Consider the following 23,426-nt stretch of genomic DNA (forward strand, 5'->3'; position numbering starts at 1 on the left):
CAGATGACATTCTGGGTTTCAAAATTGGAGGAGACTAAAGAAACGCTTGCTTTGGACTTCAACCCTGTGCCTGTTCTCTGCCTCTGGCTACAAGAAAACAACTTGGTATTTTTCCCGGTTTCAGAGTTGAAATTCTTTGGCTTTGGTCTGCATATCATCTATCACATCATCTATGGAGAGGAAACTGAGTCACAGAGCAGAGAAGTGATTGTCAAGGTCACGTGAAGAAGCGGTAGAGGCAGACCACTTGCCCAAGAGGGTGCGATGACAGGTACAGTGAGAAAATCACAGGACAAAGAAGCTGAAGACCCAAATTCTAATCCAGGAGCTGCATCTCACAGGCTAGGTGACCTTGGGTGACTAAGGCCCAGCCGTTTCTCACCTTTCTGTTCTTCCATTCGTGAAATGGAAGGACTGGGTTACATGCTCTCTGGGGTGCCTTCCCCACTATGACACCCCATGAGTCTGTGGTCTTCCCCCACCTCAGCCTGGGTGCAGCCAGGAGGAGGAGAAGGAAGACAGCCTGATCGAGGCTGGCCCTCGTCTCTGTCCGCCAGCATGGCACAGGCTACACAGCCTCACCTGTGTGCCAAAGCCCTCGAGGGAGGGCGGGTGAAGGCAGCCGCAAGACACTGTGCCCACGTTGGTTGTGGTGCACTGCAGCAGTGTGGCTGTGTCCCAGGCAGGATGCGGGCAGCAGAGCCTCCCCTCTCACTCCGTTTAGAAACAAGTCACACACTCCTGGTCTTACTTCAGTAATGAAATGTACACTGAATTGATGCAATTGGTCTTTCTGAACAGTTTATTTAGAAGGGGAGTTTTAGTCTCTCTGCTCAAACACACACACACACACACACACACACACACACACACACACACACTTCCTCCTTTATTTTCCTTTCTTGGGCTCTGAGTTTGTGATAAACTCAAAACCTGGAAATACCTACATCCCTGACCGCCTTCTACCTCTCAGTATATCTATTTTGCCTAACCCCTTGTGGGTTATATTAGAATGCGCTATCTTAACCATATCTGCATTTAAAGTGCTTCTCTCTCCTGGAATTTTCTCAATTAAATCCCTACCTCAGTCTTAAAGAATATTAACTTTCACAGAAGCAGGAATGACAATTTTAAGAATCACAGACATGTCAGGACAAAATTGACATTTAGTGGCAATCTTGTACATTTCATGTGCATGAAAATTTTTTAAATGGGGTTTTCTTGAAGGAAAACAAAAATAGAGATTTCTGAAACTGTTGAGAATTTGCCAGTGGATGGAGAGGAATTTTCCTCTTCTCTTCACCCCGGGTCTACCTCTGCCCTTCTTGATAAAGCAACAGTGTCGACTTGTCTGGTGCAAAGCAGACTGTCGGCTCACCACCTCTGCTCCTTCCTGGGCATCAGGCTGCAATTCTCAAACTTCTGAACAAGTCCCGCCTTCTCTAGAATTAAGGATTAAAGACTCTGCAGAGTCTCAATCTTCTGTTTTTGTTTTTGTTTTGTTTTGTTTTGCTTTTTTGCAAGAAAAGCATCTTCAGGTGAACAAATCTGGGAGGTGGGGCAAAGCCTTGGACCTAGTTGTGTGAGAGCGTGGGGGAGGGAGGAGGCTCCGCGGAGAGGTGTCTCTATAGGAGTGAGCATCTTGCAGTGTCAGGGGTTTAAATTCAACCGGCGGGGGGCGGGTGCGTGGTGGGGGAGACCATCCCTGCCGCCTGCAGTGTTGACTCCTGGCACCATTTGGGTGCAGGGACCCAGCTGACACTTCTTATTTCGGGTCCTGCCTCTCCCGAAGCAGTCCGAACTTGCCAGCATCCAGGCAGGACGGCAGCGGCTGAGCAGAGGAGAGAGGTAACTTTCAGGGAGGGGTGTGTTGGTTTCTGGATGCTAGATCAGCTCATTGACACGCTCTTTGGATAGCCTGCAGAAAGATCCCCTTTCCTTTGGGTTTTAAAAAGCTTTCTACCCTAAGAAGCTGGAGTCCTCTGCCTGCACTTTGCAGAAACTCTGGGCGCTAGGAACTCCATCCAGGTCCTTCCCTGATGGCTTACCGGCACAGCACTGTGGGGAGAGCTGAGTCAGTTGCTCACAGGAGTAAATTTTTAGGAATAATTTTTTAAATTGCTGTTTGAATTCTTTTTTTTTTAAAGATTGGGTTTCTTTCTCATGTTGGTTTTATGTTTGCACCTTGTATTTTAATTAAGCTACAAAGAGTATAAGTTTGTGGAGGAGATTTTGGTGGAGGTTTTACGATTTAAAAAAAAAATCTACTCCATTGCAGTCCCGCTGCAGTCCCAGAAACCTGGTTTAACTGCAGAGGCTCTCACGGTACAGCCTGCTTCTCCTCTTTACCCTTGCCAGAGTCTGAGCGTCTGGTTCCCACCTGTCTGACTTCTCCAAGCCCCCCATCCCCATCTCCTTGCCCACCTACCCTCTGCGAAGGACCCCGGTAAGTTGGCTGATGTCGGTGACAGTGGGGTTTGAAGGAGAATTTGGACACTGCAGCTTTAAGAATGCCGTACTGCGAAATCTTTCTCCTTCAAGTGACTGCAGACCGCAGCAGCGGCAGAGGCAGCAGCGGCAGAGGCAGCAGCAGAAGGAGTCAGCTGGAGGAGGAGGAGGAGGAGGAGGAGGAAGGAGAGGAGGAGGGAAGGAGGGAAGGAGGGAGGGAAGGGGATGCTGCCCATTCTCGGGTCAGCTTGTTGGGTACCTCGGACCAGGGAGTGCTCAGCCCTGGGCAAATCCAAAGCACAATCAGGATGTTGACTTTGGGCTAGTTTCCCTCTCCCACATGCTGGGGGCGGAGACCCCGCGAACTTACTGATGAGTTGAGGCTTAGTCCTTGCCTCGGTCGCGTGCCATCCTGCCGCGTGTGTTTGCGTCTGGTTAACTGGCTCTCTCAGCCATGTGGAATTGGGTCGGAGAATGCGGGTCTGGTGTCTGTTGTGATCTATCTCCAGCTTGGTTTGAAACCTGGGAACACTGATGCAGCCTTCATGGTCTTGTTCGCTGGAGATGGAGGTTTTCTTCTTCCGGATTTACTGAGATGAGCTCTGGAGGGAAACTCGAAATAGAATGATTAGTGGCTGCCGGGGCAGAGGCTATAGCATTTAAGAAGGGGATGGACCTCTTCTGTGTTGGTAGCAGGTGTTGAATGATGGGAGCATTGGGTGCCAGGCAGAAGGGGAGGGGGCTCCATAAGGGGCTCATCTAGATGGGACTGCACAAAAGCAGCAGGAAGCACACTCGGGACAGTGGCTCTTTCTGGGGAAGTACATAAGCAGCCTGAGACATGTGAGCTATGGTCTCTGGGACCCAGACTCCTATGCACCCAGCCAAAGGGCCTCCCCAAAGTCATTTGCTGCCTCAGTAGGTGCCGGCTGGAGGAGCTCCCAGGCTGGCACTGCTGGAGTGGCATTCCCTCACACGCAGAGCTCAGATCAGGTCTGCATGGGGGGCAACATTATACAGTTCCAACAATGGCATCTGCCCAGGTGGTCCTGGGCACTGGAGGGCTGAGCTCCTTGTGATCCCTCCCAAAGCAAAAGGGTATCTTTTTACAAAGAAATTTTAGATTTCACCATAAATCACTCAAAGGATGTGCAGCAAACCTCTCAGATATAAATTATCCAGGCAAGCCCCTGAAACAGCAACCGGGCTCTTGGGAACGGCTGAGGCTGGTGGAGCCACATGACCCCTGTGGGTCCCTGCATTGTGTTCTGGTTCTCACTATAGACAGGCACCTGAATTGAAAGCTCGTGCTTAGAGAACCTTCCTGTACTGTGGCAGGAGGCTGCTGGCGTTGAAGCTCCCTGGGGCACGCAAGGTGCTCATACCAAACACCGCAGTCATTTGGGGAAATTTGGGCTCATAGACAAATGTTTTATGAAGTCTTAGACCAAATCATCGCCTCGACTAGAAAAGCACTCTGCAGGCTGAACACAATTCCCTCCCCCAGAATTAGGAGCGACTTTCTACTGGCTGCTTTCAAAGTGCCTGTTCCCTCCTTGTAGCCCTGTCTCTTGCTCCATTTTAAAATACATTCCCTGTACATTGAAAACCATCTCTCTTTCTGTCCATCAATCTGCAGCAACTTAAATTTTCCAGACTAACGTGCTTGGCCACGAACGATTTTGAGCCCAGCACACCAAAACGAGTCACTGGGGTCCCACGCACCAGGGTCTTTTGAAGTCAGCATGGTAGGATGCTAAGGATGGAGACTCACCTGTGCAGCAGGCTGAACTGTAACCCACCCCAGCCTCTGACTCCCAACGCTGGAAGCTGCGAGGACCAGCTGTTTGTCTCTGGACTTTTAGTTTGCCCTCATCCATGGGATGGAGGTATCTGTGACCTCTCCACCCTGGAGAGGGAGAGAACAGACCTGGCCTGCCCAGACACACTCTTCTCTTCTGGTGCCTCCCTTCCCAGCCTGGATGACAAACGAGTGTCCTTCCTGCCTGGAATTAGCCAAGGGGGAGGCCTGCTGGTAAGGGCTGCAGAGCAAATGCCACTGTTGGCCCCCAGCACTCTGTCCCTGCCCACTAGTCTCTGGTTCCCTACAGGGAGGTCAAGGGAGACAGGAACTTCACAAATGGGTCCCGGGGAAGAGCAGATGATTTCAGTGGGGCTTGTGAAAGGAACTACACAGGACGAAATGAACAAGGGACGGCTGCCCTGGCCTCTACAGTCTTCATATGGCCGGAGGCCTCCTTCCCTCGGGCAGGCACTGTCCGGGCCAAAGCCACCACAGGGTGTTTGGGAAGAGGAGGTGCAGCCGCCGAGGTGACATGAGACCCTCAGGGATGGGCAGGTGATGGAGGGATCTTAGCCTGGGACACCTTCATCTCTCAGGCAGCAGAACAGGGAAGCTGGCTGCTAAGTAGCTAGTAAGACAAAAGCGGGCCTGGGACGGTGGGGGCAGCATTTCCCAGGCAGCAAATCCACTGCAGTGAATGAAATGATGCCCACCACACCACCCAGTCACCCCCATGTCAGATCCACTAGCTTTGGGGTTGCCCTTGTCCCTGCCCACGTGTCAAATCCCCACGGCCTTGTCTGTGACCCCACAGTAACATCTAGGGGGTTCCCCGGGCCTGGGTTGGGCTTGAAAGAGAATTCTGTCTGTCCATTCCCCCCAGGCCTCAGAGCAGGGTGCATTACAGTCCATCATCGTGGAAGGGAAAAAATGAGGCTAGAGCTGGTTTCAGAATTAGATGGGGGTGCATGACTAGAGGGTGACACAGAGGGGCGTACGTTTCGGACACCCTGTCCGTGTCGTGGGCCAGGCTCTCCGGGACACCTCCCAATGCACCAGTGCTGAGTCAGGGGTATTTCTCCGCTCGCTGCGCTCCCACCCTTTGCAACTGCCCCAGCCTTGGCCAGGCCAGCCCAGCCCTTGCAGCCGGCTTCTCCCGGTCTCCTTGCGCAGGGGCAGTTAGAACCCAAGCTGCAGCAGGCCCTCCCCCGCCCTCCCCGCCTGCCCGCCTGCCCGCCTGCCCGCCTGCCCGCCGCCCGGGCCAAGTCAGCAGTGCTGAGCGCTGCAGGGCTGCAGCAGCAGCCGGCGATGCGGAGACCCTGCACCACCGCTCCGGGCGGCGCTCGCGTCCCGACGGCCACCTCCTGGCGGCTGCGCGCAGCCGGCGCCGAGATCCAGACGGACGCACGGTGCTGATTGGTGCAGTGAGTGAGTCTCCGGCTTTATTTAGACCACCGTTTCTTGACGACTGTACTTCATTGGAGTTGAGGGCTCGGAGCAGCAGGCAGCCTTCCCCGTGGGAAGGATGACAAATGGGGAGTGCTGCTTCTAGGTGCTCGTACCAACTGGCTTCGTGCGTCCTGGGATGGGCGGTGTTCACAGGCGCTTCCGGGCTGAGCGCCCACCAAGTGTGGCGCGCGCTTTTGGGAAACTCCGTGGAAGACCAGGACGGACCCCTGGAGGGTTAGGAAGGCTTTGAGACCAGCCAGGGGAAGCCGTGTCCCGGGCCCTGACTGTGGATCTCCTACTCTGAACCACGGACTCCAGTTTGGAAGGCCAGGCTGCCTTTCGGATTGGGGGGTAAGGAAGGGATCCCCAGCTCAGGCAGCCTTTTGGGCTAGGGCAAGGGGACCTCTGGAACCACATATCTGAATGCTCCCACCCATGATTTCTGGGACAGCTACTGGAGACAAATAGAGGCTCGAAGGTGTCGGGAGAAAGGCTGTGTTCCTGATGTCATGTAGTTGAACTTGGATGTGGAAGAAGTCCAGCTTCCCCTGCAGAGGAAAACCAAGCCAGCGAATGTGGGTGGGGGCCGGCAACTGCCGACCCTCCTGGGTGATGTGATGGGCTTAGGTGGTAGGAGCCGGGGGTCTGGGGCCAGATAGGGTAGCCCTAAGGGGGTCTAGGCAGCACCTTCTGCCCAGAATGGCAGCCTTTGGTACAAGTCTTTATTTATGCCAGTGGCATGAAAATGTCGCCCGACGAATCCCCAGGGGCCCGTTCTTGGCAAAAGCCCTGTCTCCCAGCAAGATGGGAAGTGATGTCACATTGCACTCTCCAGCCCGCTCTTCTGGGGCTGTTCGAGTTGTGAGATGGTTCGGTGACTGATGCCTCTTATTGTCCCAGACCTTGTGCTTCCGCTGGGAGACCCTCCACCCTGGTGGTTGCTTTTTCCCGTCCCCACGCGTTAGCTTGAGCATCTCCACCATGGAGGCTGCCCTTGGAGGCTGCACTGTGCTGGAAGGAGAGGGAGACTGGAGAGGGGGAGGACGAGGAGATGGCAGGGGCAGTGGGGCCCTCAGAGCCTGTGCTGTACTGTGCTGATGTCATCACTTTCTGGGGCCTGCTGAGGCCTGTGGCTGCTCCAGAATCGACACCAGGAGCCTCTTGCTCAGCCTAGGACAGGCACAGCACTGCGGCTGCCAGTCTCCCTGACAAGGACAAGACTTGCACCTTCCAGGCAGAGCCAACTGGCCAGCTGAGGTCCTGCGACTCCTGCAGGGATGAGGGTATAAGGAAAAGGTGAGGGCCACGAGAACCGGCAATGGGACGCTGGCGGGGCTCACCTGGCAAATGGGCAGCACCAGACTCCGGAAGAGAGGGAGCAGCAGGGAGGCAGGCCGGGGACTGCAGAGAAAGGCGCCAAGGCACTGGCAAGATCCTAGCGCCTCAGCCCCAGATCCTGACCGTGGCACCTCCCTACCGACCATTTTCACTTTTCACCCAATGCAGTCGGTAGTTTGCTCTGCTCTTCTCATTCTCAGCAGTTCTGATTAAGTATCAGATCCCAGTTTCCTTTTATGCCTTTAAACTTTAAGCCTGGCCACCCAAGACAAATGCTCTATTCAAAGCCGGAAGATACTTAGAAATCATCTGTTACAAGTCCCCAAGCTCAGCGATGAGGACAGTGAGGCCCAGAGATTAACCGACTTTCCCAAGGACACAGGAAGCTCAGGGCAGACCTGGGATTCCCTGGGACATGTGGGACACGGATGAGATCATCAGCGCTCAACCCATCAGGCATCCTGACTCAGACGCAGTAGGACAAGGTAAGGAAACTGGGGGCTGGGAGTTGACAGAGACCTGGCGCCCTGAGAACCATGGGAGGAACCAATGGCAGCAGGCAGTGTGCCCGGGCACTGAACGCTGCCCTCGAGTCGGTCTGCAGCACCTCTGATTGACAACTGTCACTGGGCAAAGTGCCAGGGGTATAAAACATTCAGCTTCTTTTATGGTTCGTCTTCTTTTCAGTTCTGGAAAATCAGGGGGCACTTGAGCCCGGCGGCTGCCTGTTAGGTTATGAGCGCTGTAATTTAGGCTTCCTCCATCAGAGGGCTCCCGACGACACGGGAAGGAAACCGAGCTGCTTCCCATGGGGCGAAGTGGTTTGCAGAATGGGGTTTTTCATTTTATCCGATCCCACGGGTTCAGGCAGAAAAGTTTTTTCGTTATTAGACTCATAGAAACAGAAAGATCGCCGTTCGGCATTTGTGTCATCTCCTAGGTCATCCCACATTCCATTTTCGCAATACAGAGTGTGCGCCGTGGCTTCTGCTGCTGGCTCTCATTTCTCAGGGTAGGCCTGATTAGTCATGTGTGCATCTGTTATCTGAGGAAACGTAGCAATTTTCCCAGGAGGGGCCGGCCATCCTTCAACAGGGTGGCTAAGGAGAGGTGACGGTGGCCCACCAGCAACGATGAACTCAGCATTCTGATTCAGTTGCAAGATCTTGAAGCCAACCTTGGGTTTCAAGTCGGGCCTGGTGCCCACGTCTTGCCTGGGGAATGCCACTGATTGGCAGCACAAACCCAGACAGGAGTCCCCACGGATCAGCCACTGCGGCTGGGTCGCATCCTTCCCCCTCCAGCCTTTCCCTTTGGGATCTATCTCTGTGTCCTTGTTCGGGGCTTGCTGTTCACAGTCTCAGTGCACTTTTGTGTCCAGTGAGTTCCCTCTTTTCTCTCAAACGGTTCCACTTGTATAATGCATACTAATGACCTTCAGCTACTCAGAGATGAATTGCTGCGGTTATCCAGAAGACAGCCCATTTTCTTGTACCGGGAGATGACCTCTCTTCTGCATGGTAAAACAGAGATCACACGGTGTCACACTAGAGGGTGGTGCTCTGGCTTAGGCAAGCATGAGACTGTGCTGTCAGCATCTGCGTGTGCGCAGCAAACTCGTCGGGAAAATGCTGCAGAGCCGGAAAGCTGCCAGGTCCTTCATGGAGATTTAGGTGGTGTCTCGGTCAACTTGACAGAGGTGGAGAAAGTTAGCCGAGAAATTTCACCAGGGTCGTCTCAAATGGGGCCAATAGGCAAAATAGAGGTTTTTTTTGACCCTCTGATGATGTAAAATTATATCTCCCGAATAATTTTTTTTTTTTTTTTTTTTTGAGACAGGGTCTTGCTCTGTCACCCAGGCTAGAGTGCAGTGGTGTGATCTCAGCTCACTCTAGCCTCAACCTCCTGGGCTCAAGCAATCCTCCCATCTCAGCCTTCAGAGTAGCTGGGACTACAGGCGCCCACCACCGACCCAGGCTATTTTTCTGTACTTTTTGTAGAGACGGGGTTTTGCCATGCTGCTCAATCTGGTCTTGAACTCCTGGGCTCAAGCGATCCGTCTGCCTCGGCCTCCCAAAGTGCTGGGATTACAGTTGAGAGCCATCATACTTAGCCAAAGAATTATTTATCTTTTTTTCTCTTTCTTTTTTCCTTTCCTCCTTTTTTTTTTTTTTTTTGAAACAGGGTCTCACTCTGTCACCCGGGAGTGCAGTGGTGTGATCTTGGCTCACTGCAACCTCCGTCTCCTGGGTTCAAGCAATTCTCTTGCCTCAGCCACCTGAGTTACTGGGACTGCAGGTGTGCATCTCTATGCCTGGCTAATTTTTTTATTTTTTAGTAGAGACCAGGTTTCACCATATTGGCCAGGCTAGTCTGGAACTCCTGGCCTCAAGTGATCCGCCTGCCTCAGCCTCCCAAAGTGCTGGGATTACAGGCGTCAGCAACCGTGCCCGGCTAAAAGAATTCTTGATAGCACCTTCTTGATAATTCAGTTCAAGCCAAAAAGAATTTATTGGGCATTCACTGACATAAGAATCAGAGCCTGAACCAGGCATGGTGGCTCTCTCCTGTAATCCCAGCTACTTGGGAGGCCGAAGCAGGAGGATCACTTGGGCCCAGGAGTTCAAGACCAGCCTGGGCAACATAGCGAGACCTCATCTCAACAAAAATAAATAAATATGTAAAAAAAGAATCAGAGCTGTAAGTGTGTACAAAAAGTATAAAGTATGCCTGCCTTTAAAAATCATGGCTGGGCATGGTGGCTTACGTCTGTAATCCCAGCACTTTGGGAGGCTGGAGTGGGAAGATTGCTTGAGGCCAGAAGTTGGAGACCAGCCTGGACAACATAGCGAGACCACATTTAAATAAAATAATAATAACAGAAATTTTTTAAAAAAGAATAAAAAAGCATTTTACTGTAGGAGTGGCAAGAAGGTGGCAAAGCACTAAGATCCAGGGGACCACTTTTCAGTGACAGAGTTGATGGTTCAGTTTGTGCCTTTTTCTCCTTCCTCTTTGATCCAAATCAAGAATGAAACTTTGACCTAAGGTAAAGAATGAAACTCAGACATTTTGCCAGCTTGCCAGATCACTTGTATTTAGAAGCATTGCCAGTTGACCTGTCCAATCCTGGGGCTCAGATTCCTATTGCAGGGCTTATGTCAATATCTGTCACTTATGGCCGGGCGTGGTGACTCATGTCTGTAATCCCAATACTTTGGGAGGCCGAGGTGGGTGGATTGCTTGAGCTCTTCTGAGCTCGTAGTGAGCAGCCTGAGCCACATAGTGAGACTCCATTTCTACCAAAATTAGCTGGGTATGCTGACATGCACCTGTCGTCCCAGCTACTTGGGAGGCTGAGGTAGGAGGCTAGCTCTAGCCAGGGAGGTGGAGGTTGCAGAGAGCCAAGATTGTGCCACTGCACTCCAGCCTGGGCAACCTGACCCTTCTGAGACAGAACCAGACTCTGTCTCAAAAAAAAAATAATATCTATCTATCTATCTATCTATCTATCTATCTATCTATCATATATATCTGTCACTTGTTTTCCTGGGGGTGTGTTGCTTCAGGGTCTGTGTGCTGGAGGCGGGGCATTTAGCTGTGCTTTGTGTTCAAAGGGGCATTCAGATATGTTTATATCATTACTAGTAAATGGCACAATTATATTGTGTTGCAGTATGTGTGTGTGTGAAAGCATTCTATTTTTAAATTTTAAATGTTTTAAAGCATGCATTTTTCTAACCTGTTATTTCTTCTCGTTGCAAAATCCCAGGTCCCCTAAAACATGGTGGTGGCCTGTGTGTCTCATGTTCTCTCAGAGACCCTGCTTTGCCCTATGCAAGCCATTGCCACTTCGTGGTCTGAAGGTCACCTTGCCTTGTAGCCCAAATGTTGTAAATAGTCTGCTCAAGGTCTGAGAGACATCAGGTTTCCTTCTGTGTAATAAATGTGCTTGTTTCACAATAGGGAATGGATCAGGCATAAGTATTTTTTAAAATACAAATTTGGCTTTTCTTCAAAACAATAGGGATAAGATAGGGCTGGCTCACGATAAAATTGTGAAATGAGCTGAGTTTGTCTTTGGTGCTCCTCTGCTGTCCTCACTCCACTACCCTCCCAGGATCCTTCATAGGCTCAAAGGGGCCCCAGGTGGCCAAGAAGCCTCTGTATAGCACCTTCACTCAGCCTGGTGGCCTGACAGCCTTGTTTGTGTTGTATCTGGCCCATGTCTGTCTTCTCCCTTAAACATTTGCAAAGCATGTTGGGGATCCGGTGCACATAACATCTTTCTCTGTTAAGGCACAAGGTCTCTCAGGCATTTCCTGGGGTCTGCAACACTTTTAACTCAAAGGAGGGGGTTCCTGCCAGAGAGAGAAGGTTGGTGAGGGGCACTGTGTTTCAGCAGACCTGCCACGTGCCCCACAAACTGCCTTGATGTGCACCTGGCCCTAGAATTGGTTTAGTTTTCATACCGCTTTGCCACTTGGCTTCTTTAGGTCCCCAGAGGCCAGAAGTTGCTGCCTTCCCAAGAGGTTCCTTCAAGGCAGTTGGGAGAGACACAGCTCCAGCGAAGCAGCTCTGTGAGTGCCCTTCCCTCTTCCAGCCAGGACTCTGGGTGCTGTCAACATGCAGTTTTCTGAGGGCTGTTCTGAGCTTTCTTCCTATTTATAGAAAGACATGGGTGATGCTGAGTGCACAGCTTACTACAGTGAAAGGAGTGATGGCTGCAAACATGCACAAAAATGTGGCTGTGTCTGTCAGAAGGATCGAGGGCTTAGTGCCGGTGTGGCAAGGTAGAGAAGGGGTTCTGTGAAGGACAGTGACCTGCACCTCCCATGGGCGCTACCCCGCGGTCCTCATGTTGGAAGTATTTATATGTCCTAGGATCTGGGTGCCTTTCTTTTTTCTTTTTCCTTTTTTTTTTTTTTTGAGACGGAGTCTCACTCTAGTGCCCAGGCTGGAGTGCAGTGGTGCAATCTCTGCTCATTGCAACCTCTGCCTCCCGGTTCAAGCAATTCTCTCACCTCAGCCTCCTGAGTAGCTGGGATTACAGGTGCCTGCCACCACACCTGGCTAATTTTTGTATTTTTAGTAGAGATGGGGTTTGACCATGTTGGCCAGGCTGGTGTCAAACTCCTGACCTCAAGTGATGCGCCTGCCTCGGCCTCCCTAAGTGCTGGGATTACAGTGTGAGCCACCACGCGTGCCCAGCCATGGGTGCTTTTTCTTTCTCTTTCTCTTGATCTCAGCCATCCGTTGGTATAGGCTGACCTTAGATGGGCAGTCCATCCCACCAATGACGGTGATTCTTTAACAAGAACTCTGTTTATTGAGGGTTCCACTGATCCCAGCATTTCTACAGCCTTCTCCATCCCAGGACCTCAAAGCCCAGGCAAGGAATTCTATTCAGCTCACCTTTCAGTGGGTGACCCTTTCTCCTATAGACCAATTCCTATACCCTGCTGGCATGGATTCCTTTTTCTTTTCTTTTCTTTTTTTTTTCTTTCTTTCTCTTTCTCTCTCTCTTTCTTTTTTATTAATAGACTAATGTGGTTATCTGCATGAGAAATGAAGTGCTTATTTTAACATTTTCTGAATTGGGAGGGGATGGTTACTGTTCCCCTCCATGGGCCTTTGGCTCTAAGAGATGAGCACTTCCTTAGTACCGCTCCCGCTGACGTTTCCCTGGGGGCCCAGGATGGACACAGCCTTAGGTTCCGTGTCCTGTTGCTGTTACTGATGACCGCAACTAATGACGGTGGATGGCGGCCTCTCCCGCCCTAGTCTGTTTCATTCCTTTGGCTTCAGGGAGGGGAAGAGTTGCCTTCTTGGCAACTCCTTGTACGCAGGAACAAGAAGCCAAAGTAGTGGGCCCAGGAGGGAGGACAGCCAGGCTTCTGGAGACAGGAACCAGGCCTTCTGAACCCACGGGAGCTCCACAGCCATTGCTTCTGAATGCTCAGGCATCTGACCTGCCGTTGTTATCATTTGCCCGATGTCCCGCAAGCCAGTATACTGAGACATCTGGGACTGCAGCAGAGCAAGAGTTTAAATCATAGGGCAGCCGCATGAGAAGACGGGGGGAAACCTCAAATCTGCCTCCTGAGGAGTTTGGGTCCAGGGATTTTAAGGGGTTTGGAGTGGGCCAAGGTGTGGGGATCATTGACTGGTCGAAGGGTGCAGGGTGAAGTTAGAGTGGGGAGAACCTTTCAGGTGGAAGATAAGATAAGCACAGGCAGAGGCGGAGTAGCCAATACTGGTTTGTTGTTCGTAAATGTTTCTGCAGCACTTACCAGGTGGTAGACTATTTTAGATGCTGAGATCCAGCAGTGGACAAAACTAAGCCATGCCCACATGGAGCTTCCATTCTAGTGGTTGCTGGGGGAGACAGACAATAAACGGACAGGCAGAATTCTGTTCTGATGGTAAATATGTGGACAGGCAGGAAAGCAAGTGAGCAGGTGGGGGTGATCTGAAAAGGCCTTGTCAATCGGCAGGTATTTGATCAGGGAACAGGAGGAAAGGGGGAACAAGTCACGTGGGCATCTAGGGGAGAAGCAGTCCTGGCCAGGAACAGCAAATGAAAGGGTCCTGACGTAGGACCAGGTCTGGAGCATTCCGAGATCAGCAAGGAGGCGGGAACAGAGTGAGACGGCTCCTGAATGCCACATGGAAGATGGACTTTGGGAAGCAAGGGCCCCGGGAAACCAGCTAGGAGGCCAGGACAATCATCCAAGCAAAAGAATGATCGTGAGCCAGGTGTGATGGCTCACACCTGTAATCCCAGCACTTTGGGAGGCCGAGGTGAGCAGATCACTTAAGTCCAGGAGTTTGAGACCAGCCTGGGAAACATAGCGAAATCCTATCTCTAAAAAAATTAGCTGGTCATGGTGACACGCAATTAACTACTCAGGAGGCTGAGATGGGAGGATCGCTTAAGCTCTGCAAGCGGAGGTTGCAGATAGCTTGAGCTCTGGAGGCAGGGCTGAGATTGCACTACTACACTCCAGCCTGGGCAACAGAGCGAGACCCTGCGTCAAAAAAGAGAATAGTAGCTTGGACAAGAGTAGAAGCGATGAATATGATGAGAAAAAAACAGAGAAGTGTTTGGATCCTGAGTGTATTTTACAGATGGAGGCAGCAGGCTTTGCTGATGGATTGGATGTAGGCTAAGTCAGGAGCCAAGAATGGCCTGCAAGGTTTTTGGCCAGGCACTAGAAGGTTGGAGTTGGTACCTATGGAGATGGGGAAGACTTCAGAGGAGCAGTCTGGGTAGGCAGGATGCAATCAAGACTTTTGTTTTGGAAACACAACTTTGGAGATTCCTACCACACATCTACAGGACTTGGAATTGGCAGTTGGCTATCAGAATCTGGAGGTGAGAGAAGTGGTGGCTGCAGATAGTGACTCGGGAGGCGTCAGAGTACAAATGTTATTCAAAACTAGGAGGCTGGAAGAAATCATCCAGAAAGGGAGTATAGTAGAGAGGGGGTCCAAGGACCAGGACATGGGGTCCTCTAACACAAAGAGGGTGGGGGCTGGAGGAGGAACCAGCAGAGGAGACTAAAAAGGAACGGCCAAGGAAGTAGGTGAGAACCAAGAAGGAGTGGCATCTAAAGATCCAAAGTAGTAAAAACAGGAGTTCTAAAGATCTGGAGGGGGCCTGCGGTGTCAAATTACGTTGATGAGCCCAGCAGATAGTTCTTGAAACTGACCATTGGATTTAGCAACATGGAGGTCAACTTGCGACCTTGATAAGCTACGAGTAGAACAAAAGCAAGCTTTTATGCTGCCTCTCTAGACCCAGTGCCCAGAAAGGGAAGGATCTCTCAGATTGGGGCTCGTGGTAGCAAAACTGGGTGGCACTGGCTGGGCAGCCTTCAGGTTCTGTAGACCTCAGCAGCTCAGCGGAGGCCTGTCCCTTCTACCATAAGTTTCAGCAGCTGCAGGACCTGGGGACCTGTCCTCTGTCTCCAGTGTTTGCAGAGAGATGCCTCCAGGCCCCTGGTCTCGGGGGCCAACGGAACAACGGAATCTAGTTCTAGTCTTTTTTTTTTTCTTTTTGAGGCAGAGTCTTACTCTGTCACTCAGGCTGGAGTGCAGTGGTGTGATCTCAGCTCACTGCAACCTCCGCCTCCCGGGTTCAAACAATTCTCCTGCCTCTGCCTTCCGAGCAGCTGGAATTACAGGCATGCGCCAGCATGCCCTGCTACTTTTTTTGTATTTTTAGTAGTGACGGGGTTTCACCATGTTAGCCAGGCTGGTCTCGAACTCCTGTCCTCAAATAATCCGCCCGCCTCAGCTTCCCAAAGTGCCAGGATTACAGGTGTGAGCCGCTGCGCCCAGCCACTAGTTCTAGTGTTATCGTGAGCTGCCAGGTTTTCAGCACCAGCTGTCCAGCACAAGTGACCCATCAGACCTTCCAGAAGATTTTGCTAAGACTCAGTCACACTACTGTACTTCAAATGTCTTCCATGTGCTCATATTCAGATTGCTGTATTATAATCAAAGCACATTGGCCAGCTTTATATTGAAAGACCTTCTTCAGCCTTCAACTAGTTCAAAGGATGATTTGGTGACCAAAGAAGTCTGCATACTATGTTGCCATTTGCTTGGGGATTCCAGACCACCAATGTGAATTGTCATGGAGACCCCTACCAACACCTACTGTGCTTCATGAACGGCATTCAAGATCCCTAGAGTAAGCACAGCAGGTGGAGAGCGGTGTTATGGGGCTTTCTCGTGAGGCCCCTCCATGTAACCAGTGACAGCGAGCCTATGTGGGGTGCAGCCAGGCTTGCAGCTTTCTGAGGCTCTGGCTTAATGCAGCAGAGACTTTAGAGCTGTGTTGTCCAATACGGTAGCCACTAGCCAGGTGGGCGAATACAATGAGGAACTGAATTTTAAATTTCATTTAATTAATTCAAATAGTCACATGTAGTTAGTGGCTATCGTATTGGACATTGACTGGCAGCCTTGGGGTAAGCTGGTGCTCCCAGGGTTCTTTAGGTGGAGGGATCCTTGGACAGGGAAAATGCCCTTCCCACAGTCCTTAGGAGTGGAGCTTCAAGTCAGTTTGGTCATTAAAAGGAAACTGGGGCTGCACGCAGTGGTTCATGCCTGTAATCCCAGAACTTTGGGAGGCCAAGGCGGGTGGATCACCTGAGGTCAGGAGTTCGAGACCAGCCTGCTCAACATGGTGAAACCCCATCTCTACTAAAAATTAAAAAAAAAAAAAAGAGCCTGCCACCAGGCAGGCGCCTGTAATCCCAGCTACTCCGGAGGCTGAGGCAGCAGAATCGCTTGAACCCGGGAGGTGGAGGCTGCAGTGAGCCGAGATCACGCTACTGCACTCCAGCCCGGGCAACAGTGTGAGACTCTGTCTCAAAAAAACAAAAAAACATAAAAATTAGCTGGGCCTGGTGGCGGGCACCTGTACCCAGCTACTCAGGAGGCTGAGGCAGGAGAATCACTTGAACCCGGGAAGTGGAGGTTGTAGTGAGCAGCTGACCTCCAGCCTGGGTGACAGAGTGACACTCCGTCTCAAAGAAATTAAAAAAAAAAAAAAAAAAAGTAAAAGAGAACTGGGCCTGTTTTGACCTCAAGCTGGAGAAATGGGACATACCTGTTAGATGTATTTATGAAACATGCATGCAGCAAACAGACCTGGATGCATCTCACTTCTCTGGGCTTGAGGTCAAGGGGTTTCTGTGCATTATGATGAAAATGCAGGAGTTTCTCTCTGTGCCTGCCACATTTGTGAAATGGTGCTCTGTGTGTTCTGCGGAGGCGCAGAGTGGAGGGGAGTGTTCGCTGCCCCGCCTTTGGGGGTCCAGCAGAAGTCCACATCTCACGTCTGTTGCTTACACACTGTAGGACCTTAGACAGGGTTGTGAGAATGAAGCTTCTCTGACACTCAGTTTATCATCTGCTAACTGGGCATAATACTAGGGATTTTATAGAGCTGTGGCGGGGATCAAAAGAAAAAGACTGTAAAACACGTAACAGTGCATAACATATACAATACAGACTCGATATGACAGCTAAATAATACATCTTTATGTATTAAATATTATTCCATCTATTGATTTTCGATCTCCTAAGAATAAACTGACCTCTCTCTGTCCTCAATTTAATTGGGAAAAAGGTTCATTTGATGCATGAGCCAAGGAATGGTTTTAGGAAAATAAACTTCTGGAAAATAAACAGAACCTGAAAGCTACATTTGGTTAAAATGTCCAGTCAGCAAAGCAGTAAGTAAACACCTAAAAGTAATTTTCCCCTTTGTACAGTATTTTGACTTCTTGCATTTATTTGCCATTTTAAATCTGGTGGCAATTTCTTCACCAACACAGCGAATTGGCCTTCCTTATTGAGAGATGGGGCCTTGTAAGTACTAGGTGGGCTCTTTGGAGTACCCCCAGCCATGCGGCATCACCCCCTGCCCCACCACACACACGCATACACGGTGGCCTGTCCATCACCCCACCAAGCAATTCTCTGATCTCAGGGTGCAATGAAGAAAGCCCCTTCCTCTGAGACCCCTTCCTTCTGCAGGGTGCAGTCTGGGGCCCTGTGTCCCTGTAGTTCTGTTTGCAGGGGGTGTAAGAGACAGGTTGCCCAGGCCTCTTGATGATGTGGTGCTGTGGCCACTACAGCCCCCTGCAGAGACCCGCTGCAACCCTAGGATGGCTGATCTTGTGTACTCCCTACCGAAATTAGATCGTCTAAGTTAGCAGAGTTGCTGTTTATCAAGAGTGCTGAGGCTTTCTGGTAACTGGCTGGGTTTATGCCATATATTTCAGCCAGTAAGGAAGAATGGGAGTGGTGGCTTTTTTTTTCTTTTAACTGAGATAAACCTACATACTATAAATTTCACCATCTTAAAGTATACAACTCTGTAGGTTTTAGTATATTCACAAAGTTTTACAAGCATCACCACTATCTAATTCCAGATCATTTTCATCCTTTTTTTTTTTTTTTTTTTTTGAGACAGTCTTGCTCTGTCACCCAAGCTGGAGTGCAGTGGCACGATCTTGGCTCACTGCAACCTCCACCTCCCAGGTTCAAGTGATTCTCCTGCCTCAGCCCCCAAAGTAGCTGGGACTACAGGCAAGAGCCACCACGCCAGGCTAATTTTTGTAAATTCAGTAGAGATGGGGTTTCAACATGTTGGCCGAGCTGGTCTCAAACTCCTGACCTCAGGTGATCCACCCACCTCTACCTCTGGAAGTCCTGGGATTACAGGCATGAGCCATCATGCCCAGCCAGAACATTTTCATCCTTTAATTAATATTTTTAAAAATTTAAATTAATTGGTTAATTTTTAGAGACAGGGTCTCCCTCTGTTGTCCAGGCTGAAGTGCACTGGTGTGATCTTGGCTCATTGCAGCCTCAGACTCCTGCCTCAAGCGATCCTCCTGCCTCAGCCTCCTGAGAAGCTGGGACTACAGGTGTGCACCACCATGTCTGGCTAATTTTAAAATTTTTTGTAGAGATGGGGTCGCACTATGTTGCCCCAGCTGGTCTCAAGCTCATCCTCCTTTTTAAATTCCCACTTTTGAACAAGGTGGAGCCACGGGCTCCCTGGAGATCCGCATTCCTTGGGTTCCTTGCCAGGCTCCCATTGGCTTGGATGAGATGTTTCTTTCCCAGACACTTTACTGAGTTCATGTTTCTCATCCGAGGTGAAAAGGTAATCTCAGAGCGGGAGGCCAGCAGGGCATGGTGGCTCACGCCTGTAATTCCAGCGCTTCGGGAGGCTGAGGCGGGTGGATCACTTGTGGTCAGGAGTTCGAGACCAGCCTGACCAACATGGTGAAACCCCACCTTTAGTAGAAATTCAGAAATTAGCTGGGCATGGGGGGCACCTGTAGTCCCAGCTACTCAGGAGGCTGAGGCAGGAAAATCGCTTGAACACAGGAGGCGGAGGTTGCAGTGAGCTGAGATCATGCCACTGCACTCCAGCCTGGGCGACAGAGACTCTGTCTTGAAAAAAAAGAAAGGTTGGGGCAGGCCACGCAGGCAGTCACCACCATGCCTGGGCCTCTGGGCCTCTGTGGTTAAATGCAGGACTCAAGGAAAGGCTTCTTGAGGGACCGTTGTGCACCATGTCTGGGGTTGTGGGCACCCTGCGCCGGGGGTGGATAGTGGGAGGCTTGTCCGTGCTACCTCTGTGGTTCCCTTTCTCCAAAGCCCTCTTGACTTTGGCCTGTAAGTTAAAGGTGTAGGTTAGAGATATGGCCATCTCGGTGCTGGGTGGATTCTAGAGGAGATATGGGTGGGTTCGGTGTCCTCACACCTGGCAGGGCTGGGGAGAAGTGAGACAGAGTTTGGCAGACAGTGAGGCCTTTATAAAACATTCTTTGGCCGGGCGCAGTGGCTCATGCCTATAATCCCAGCACTTTGGGAGGCCGAGGTGGGTGGATCACAAGGTCAGGAGATCGAGACCATCCTGGCTAACATGGTGAAACCCCGTCTCTACTAAAAATACAAAAAAAAAAAATTAGCTGGGTGTGGTGGCGGGCGCCTGTAGTCCCAGCTACTCGGGAGGCTGAGGCAGGAGAATGGCATGAACCCGGGAGGCGGAGCTTGCAGTGAGCTGAGATCGCGCCACTGCAGTCCAGCCTGGGCAACAGAGCGAGACTCCCTCTCAAAAAAATAAAAATAAAAAAAGTAAATAAATAAAACATTCTTTGTCAACACAAAAATGTTTAAAGAGAAAAAAATGAGGCCTAGACTTGGTGTGGCCTCTCTGGATGGAAAAGTAGGTAAGAATCAGGTTATTTCAGTTCTCTAGCTGGCAGTCTGGTATCTCTAAAGCAGATTCATCCCACTGTTAGCTGCCCAGGTCCAGGCATTTTGGTGGCTCTGAAAGGAAAGCAAGAAAAAAAGAGCACACAAGGGTGGGGACCTCCAAGGAGAATGCTCCCAGGTCTGTCTGCAAGCAACAGAGAACCAATGAGAACCAATGTTCCCTCAATGCCTGGAACAAAACAGGTGCTTCATTGAGATGTTTTAGAAGAGCGACTGCATGCATGAGAGGGCCTACTGTGTGCAGCCACTCTGTCTTGCACAGTCCTTATCATCACCCTGGGGGTCGGGAGGTGTGCATTCATTGCATTCATTCATTCATTCATTCATTCATTCATTCATTCCACAATACTTATTGCATCCATACTTGGAGCCTGATGCTGTCGGTGTACATGAGGACACATGCTCAGCGTGGGTAAGCAATTTGCGAAGTTGAGGCAGGATGGCAGGTACATGAGGAGTGAGGGCTTGGAGAACCGACGGGCGCCACCTTGGGTCGTGGGTCCACCCCGCTGTCCTCCCTGTGTTGGTTGTGGCCAATCCAGTCTTACCTTTCAGGTCCTAATTTCCTCACCTGTAAATGCAGCAGTCCTAGGACTTATCTCAAAGGGCTTTTTGAAGATGGAATGAGATTACTTGGGGGTGCACGGAGAGGTTGGGAAGATGCTGGCACATTGCCCAGGCCACGTAGTGAGTCAGGGTTGGAACCCACTTTTGTCTGATCACAAAAGCAGACCTCGGCCAGGTGTGGTGGTTCACACCTGTAATCCCAGCACTTTGGGAGACCGAGGCGGGTGGATTACCTGAGGTCAGGAGTTTGACCTCAAATCAGGAGTTTGACCTACCTGGCCAACATGGTGAAACCCCGTCTCCACAAAAATTAGCTGGGCATAGTGGTGTGCACCTGTAATCCCAGCTACTCGGGAAGCTGAGGCAGGAGAATCACTTGAACCTGGGAGGTGGAGGTTGCAGTGAGCCAGGGTCAGGCCATTGCACTCCAGCCTGGGCAACAAAAGCGAAACTCCGTCTCAAAAAAAAAAAAAGAAAAAAAAAAAAGCAGACCTCCCCCTTGCCATCTTGCCATGGGCTGCCTCTAGGACCCATCTGCCTCCTTTTATCCCTCTGAGTCTTTGAGGATCTGAGAAGCCCTTCACCTACCTGCCCCGTGGTGACAGGCACCCCGGACTGAGAGTGGGTATGGAATTGCCCCCCAGCAACAGGTGTAGGAAAAGTAGGCCTGACCTGCAGCCATCCACCTGCACCTGGGCGTTCTCACCTGCCAGCTGGCTCACTGCTTCTCTAGGACTGTTCTAGAATCCCGGAGGAGTTTGGAAAACATGGGCTCATCACAGACACCTGTGAGAATAGGCTCACCGCCCCTTCCCTGTGAGAATGGGGGCAGGTCACCCCTGGCCTCCTCTCAGGCCCCCGAGGGTGCTCAAATGTGATTACGCACCTGGGTAGCATTCGCTTCCCTGTCCTCCTCCTAAAGAATCGTCTTCTCCCAGTGCAGGAGGAATGAGTCTCCCGTTCTCACCCCGGGGAGCGGTTGCCTCGTGAGTCCAAGGAGAATCCGCCCTTTCGTTTTGCGCAGGTGGAGATCTCGCGGGCCCGGTTTGGAGTCCTGCAAACTGTGAGTGTGCGAGAAGGGCTTGTTTCTGATGAAACCATTTCTGTCCCGTAACCACCCTGAGGGCAGAAACCCTTACAAAAGGAGCCACCGAGAGATTTGCTGTCCTCTTGATACTGGGGCGCGGAGGTCCTGGGGGCAGTTTGTCCCGGAAGGGCCGCGGGGCGCACTGGCTGGGATCTATAATGTTTGGGGCAGGAGGGTGGGTGGGGAGCCCCTTCTCCATGGCGGCGGGAGGTCTTCGGCGCTGCCCCTGCCCGCGCCTCCCTGCCCACCCCAAGGGCGCCCGACCGCGCGCGCAGGGCAGCGTGGAAAGGGTGGGAAATGCAGGGAGCGCGCCTTGGGGGCTGCCCCATGCTCCCCCCTGCAGCTCTGCGCTCAGGACCCGCGTCCGACTTTGCGTCTCCGGGAACCTTTAAGGCCGGTGAGGGGGGCTGAGCCGCGGCCCCTCGGCTGAGCCAAGCCCTGCCCCACGCAAGGTCCCCAGCCTGGCGCACCCGGCTCCCCAGCGCCGCGCGCCGGCCATGTCCCTTCCCACCCCAGCCCCCCGGGACCCGAGAGCCGTGCAGGGCCGAGCCTCGTGCCCCGAGGCACGCCGAGCCAAGTCACCCCTGCAGCCCGCGGCGCCGGAACTTGGGGGCGCAGTGAGTGGGGGCAGGGCGCCGGGCCGGCGGGCGGTGGCCGTGGCTGGGTGCCGGTTCCTGGCTTTAGAAGTCCTTTCGCATCTTGTTGAATCCGGGGCTGCATTGGCCCTCCGAACTCTCCGGACTGGCAACGTCGCAGAGACAACAGGTCCAGACCCGGGACATCCCCCACACCCGCGTACAGGACGTGGGTTTCTTCCCTCTTCCAGGCGAGAGGCCCTCGGACTGGGCGTCGCGGCGAGCCCCCCGTGGTTTCTGTTTGCTTTTTTACCGTCCCCCGTCCCCCCACCCCCACCCCGTCCCGGCCCCACCCGGGCCTTGGTCCCACCGCGAAGGGGCGAGGAGTCCCCGGAAGGGTCGCGATGGCCGGGGAGTCCGGGACCTCGGCTCTGGGTAGGCGCGCCCCGCGACCCAGCGGCGGCGTGGGCGAGGGGCGCTGCGCAAACTACGCGCTCTCGCTGGGGAAACGCCAGCCGAGGCGGGCGGCGGCGGTAAAGGGAATGAGGACCAGGACCCGGTGCCCGGCGGGACTGGCCCCGCACCCCACGCCGCCCCCCTGCGGTGCGCACCGCATCTGCGCCCTAGGCCGAGGCCAGGCTCGGACCCCTCCCCCGCACCGACGTGATTCGGATCGCGCGGTGCTGGCGCCGCCTTCATGCGCCCTGCCTGGCCCCCACCTGGTCCTCTTTCCTTTTCAGGTGGAGAAGATGCCGCTGTCCCGTCGGTCTGGGGACAGCCCAGCTCCCCGGATCCCGGGCTGGAGAGACGCGTCGCGGCCCCGGGGCCTGGTGGCACGAGCAGGAAAGAGGACCCGGCGGCGGGCTCTGCCTGGGCTTGCCTGGGCTTGTTCCGAGCCGGGCTGCTTCTCGGTGACCACGCAGATCGGGGGCATTTGGAGATTTTGCGGGAGTCCTGCAGCCAAGCTCCGGGGCAGGAGAGGCCTGGAAGCCTGCACTACCTGCTCGCCCCGTCCCAGCGTGCACCCAGGTAAACGCTTGTGTTTCTCAGTCCGTGCGAAAGTTTGCAAAGAAGGAGGCGGGAACTAGACCAACAACTTTAATAATCATAGTCATAATAACCAAAACCCTGTTCAATTGTGTAGCCTCCGTAAGGGGAAGAATTTCCAAGAAGCAACAAAATGTTCTTTGATTTCATAATCTCTGGGGAGAAAGGATTCCTTTTTTGGGGTTTTGCTCGGCTAGTTCTTTCTTCCCTCCTCTATCTCCAGCGTGGGGCGAGGAAGGCCGACTGGTCCATGGGTGCAAATGGGGACCCTGGCTCTCTTGCGCTGCTGGCCACG

The 23,426-nt window shown here is 52.3% G+C and overlaps 2 protein-coding genes across 20 annotated transcripts in view; one reads left to right on the forward strand and one right to left on the reverse strand.

The window, feature by feature from the left end:
• Positions 1-1,148: 1,148 nt before the first annotated feature.
• Positions 1,149-22,945, reverse strand: LOC134739920 (uncharacterized). Of its 16 annotated transcripts, none has more exons than XR_010127045.1 (8): positions 22,804-22,935; positions 21,574-21,662; positions 21,309-21,483; positions 20,698-20,804; positions 11,512-11,700; positions 2,819-8,552; positions 2,429-2,603; positions 1,149-1,831 (listed from the first exon to the last, which is right to left on the reverse strand). XR_010127045.1 is itself a non-coding variant. In XM_063668202.1 (4 exons), the coding sequence occupies exons 1-3, from the start codon at positions 21,706-21,708 to the stop codon at positions 2,992-2,994; spliced, it is 648 nt and encodes a 215-aa protein (XP_063524272.1). In that variant the 3' UTR covers positions 1,149-1,831; positions 2,819-2,991. The 16 variants fall into 16 exon arrangements, 2 of the variants coding, with proteins under 2 accessions (XP_063524272.1, XP_063524274.1); XR_010127050.1 differs by lacking the exon at positions 20,698-20,804 and adding an exon at positions 10,782-11,400 and having other exon boundaries at positions 21,562-21,662; XR_010127048.1 differs by lacking the exon at positions 20,698-20,804.
• The window catches only part of LOC129008453 (uncharacterized), a 35,079-nt gene continuing 33,625 nt past the window's right edge, over positions 21,973-23,426 (forward strand). For 3 of the 4 annotated variants that reach the window (XR_008492548.2, XR_008492550.2, XM_054440769.2), the window contains exon 1: positions 22,367-23,113. Coding sequence is in view for 2 of the 4 variants with exons in the window: in XM_054440769.2 (XP_054296744.1) it covers positions 22,489-23,113 (625 nt within the window). In the remaining 2 variants the exon portion in view is untranslated. Of the gene's footprint in view, positions 23,114-23,426 lie in introns of all 4 variants that reach the window. The other variant, XM_054440759.2, reaches the window with a different exon arrangement.

This window comes from Pongo pygmaeus, chromosome 1 (assembly GCF_028885625.2).
Source record: "Pongo pygmaeus isolate AG05252 chromosome 1, NHGRI_mPonPyg2-v2.0_pri, whole genome shotgun sequence".
Classification (NCBI taxonomy): Eukaryota; Metazoa; Chordata; class Mammalia; order Primates; family Hominidae; genus Pongo; species Pongo pygmaeus.

Excerpts from the sequence above, each read along its gene's own strand:
- LOC134739920 (XM_063668202.1), bottom strand. The coding sequence starts at position 21,708 with ATGGAGAAGGGGCTCCCCACCCACCCTCCTGCCCCAAACATTATAGAT. Across the intron at positions 11,701-21,308 it reads GGGAAGCGAATGCTACCCAG|GAAGAAAGCTCAGAACAGCC; the intron begins GTGCGTAATCAC and ends TTCTATAAATAG. Across the intron at positions 3,051-11,511 it reads AGAAGCCAAGTGGCAAAGCG|AGCTCATCTCAGTAAATCCG; the intron begins GTATGAAAACTA and ends GTTTCCCTCCAG.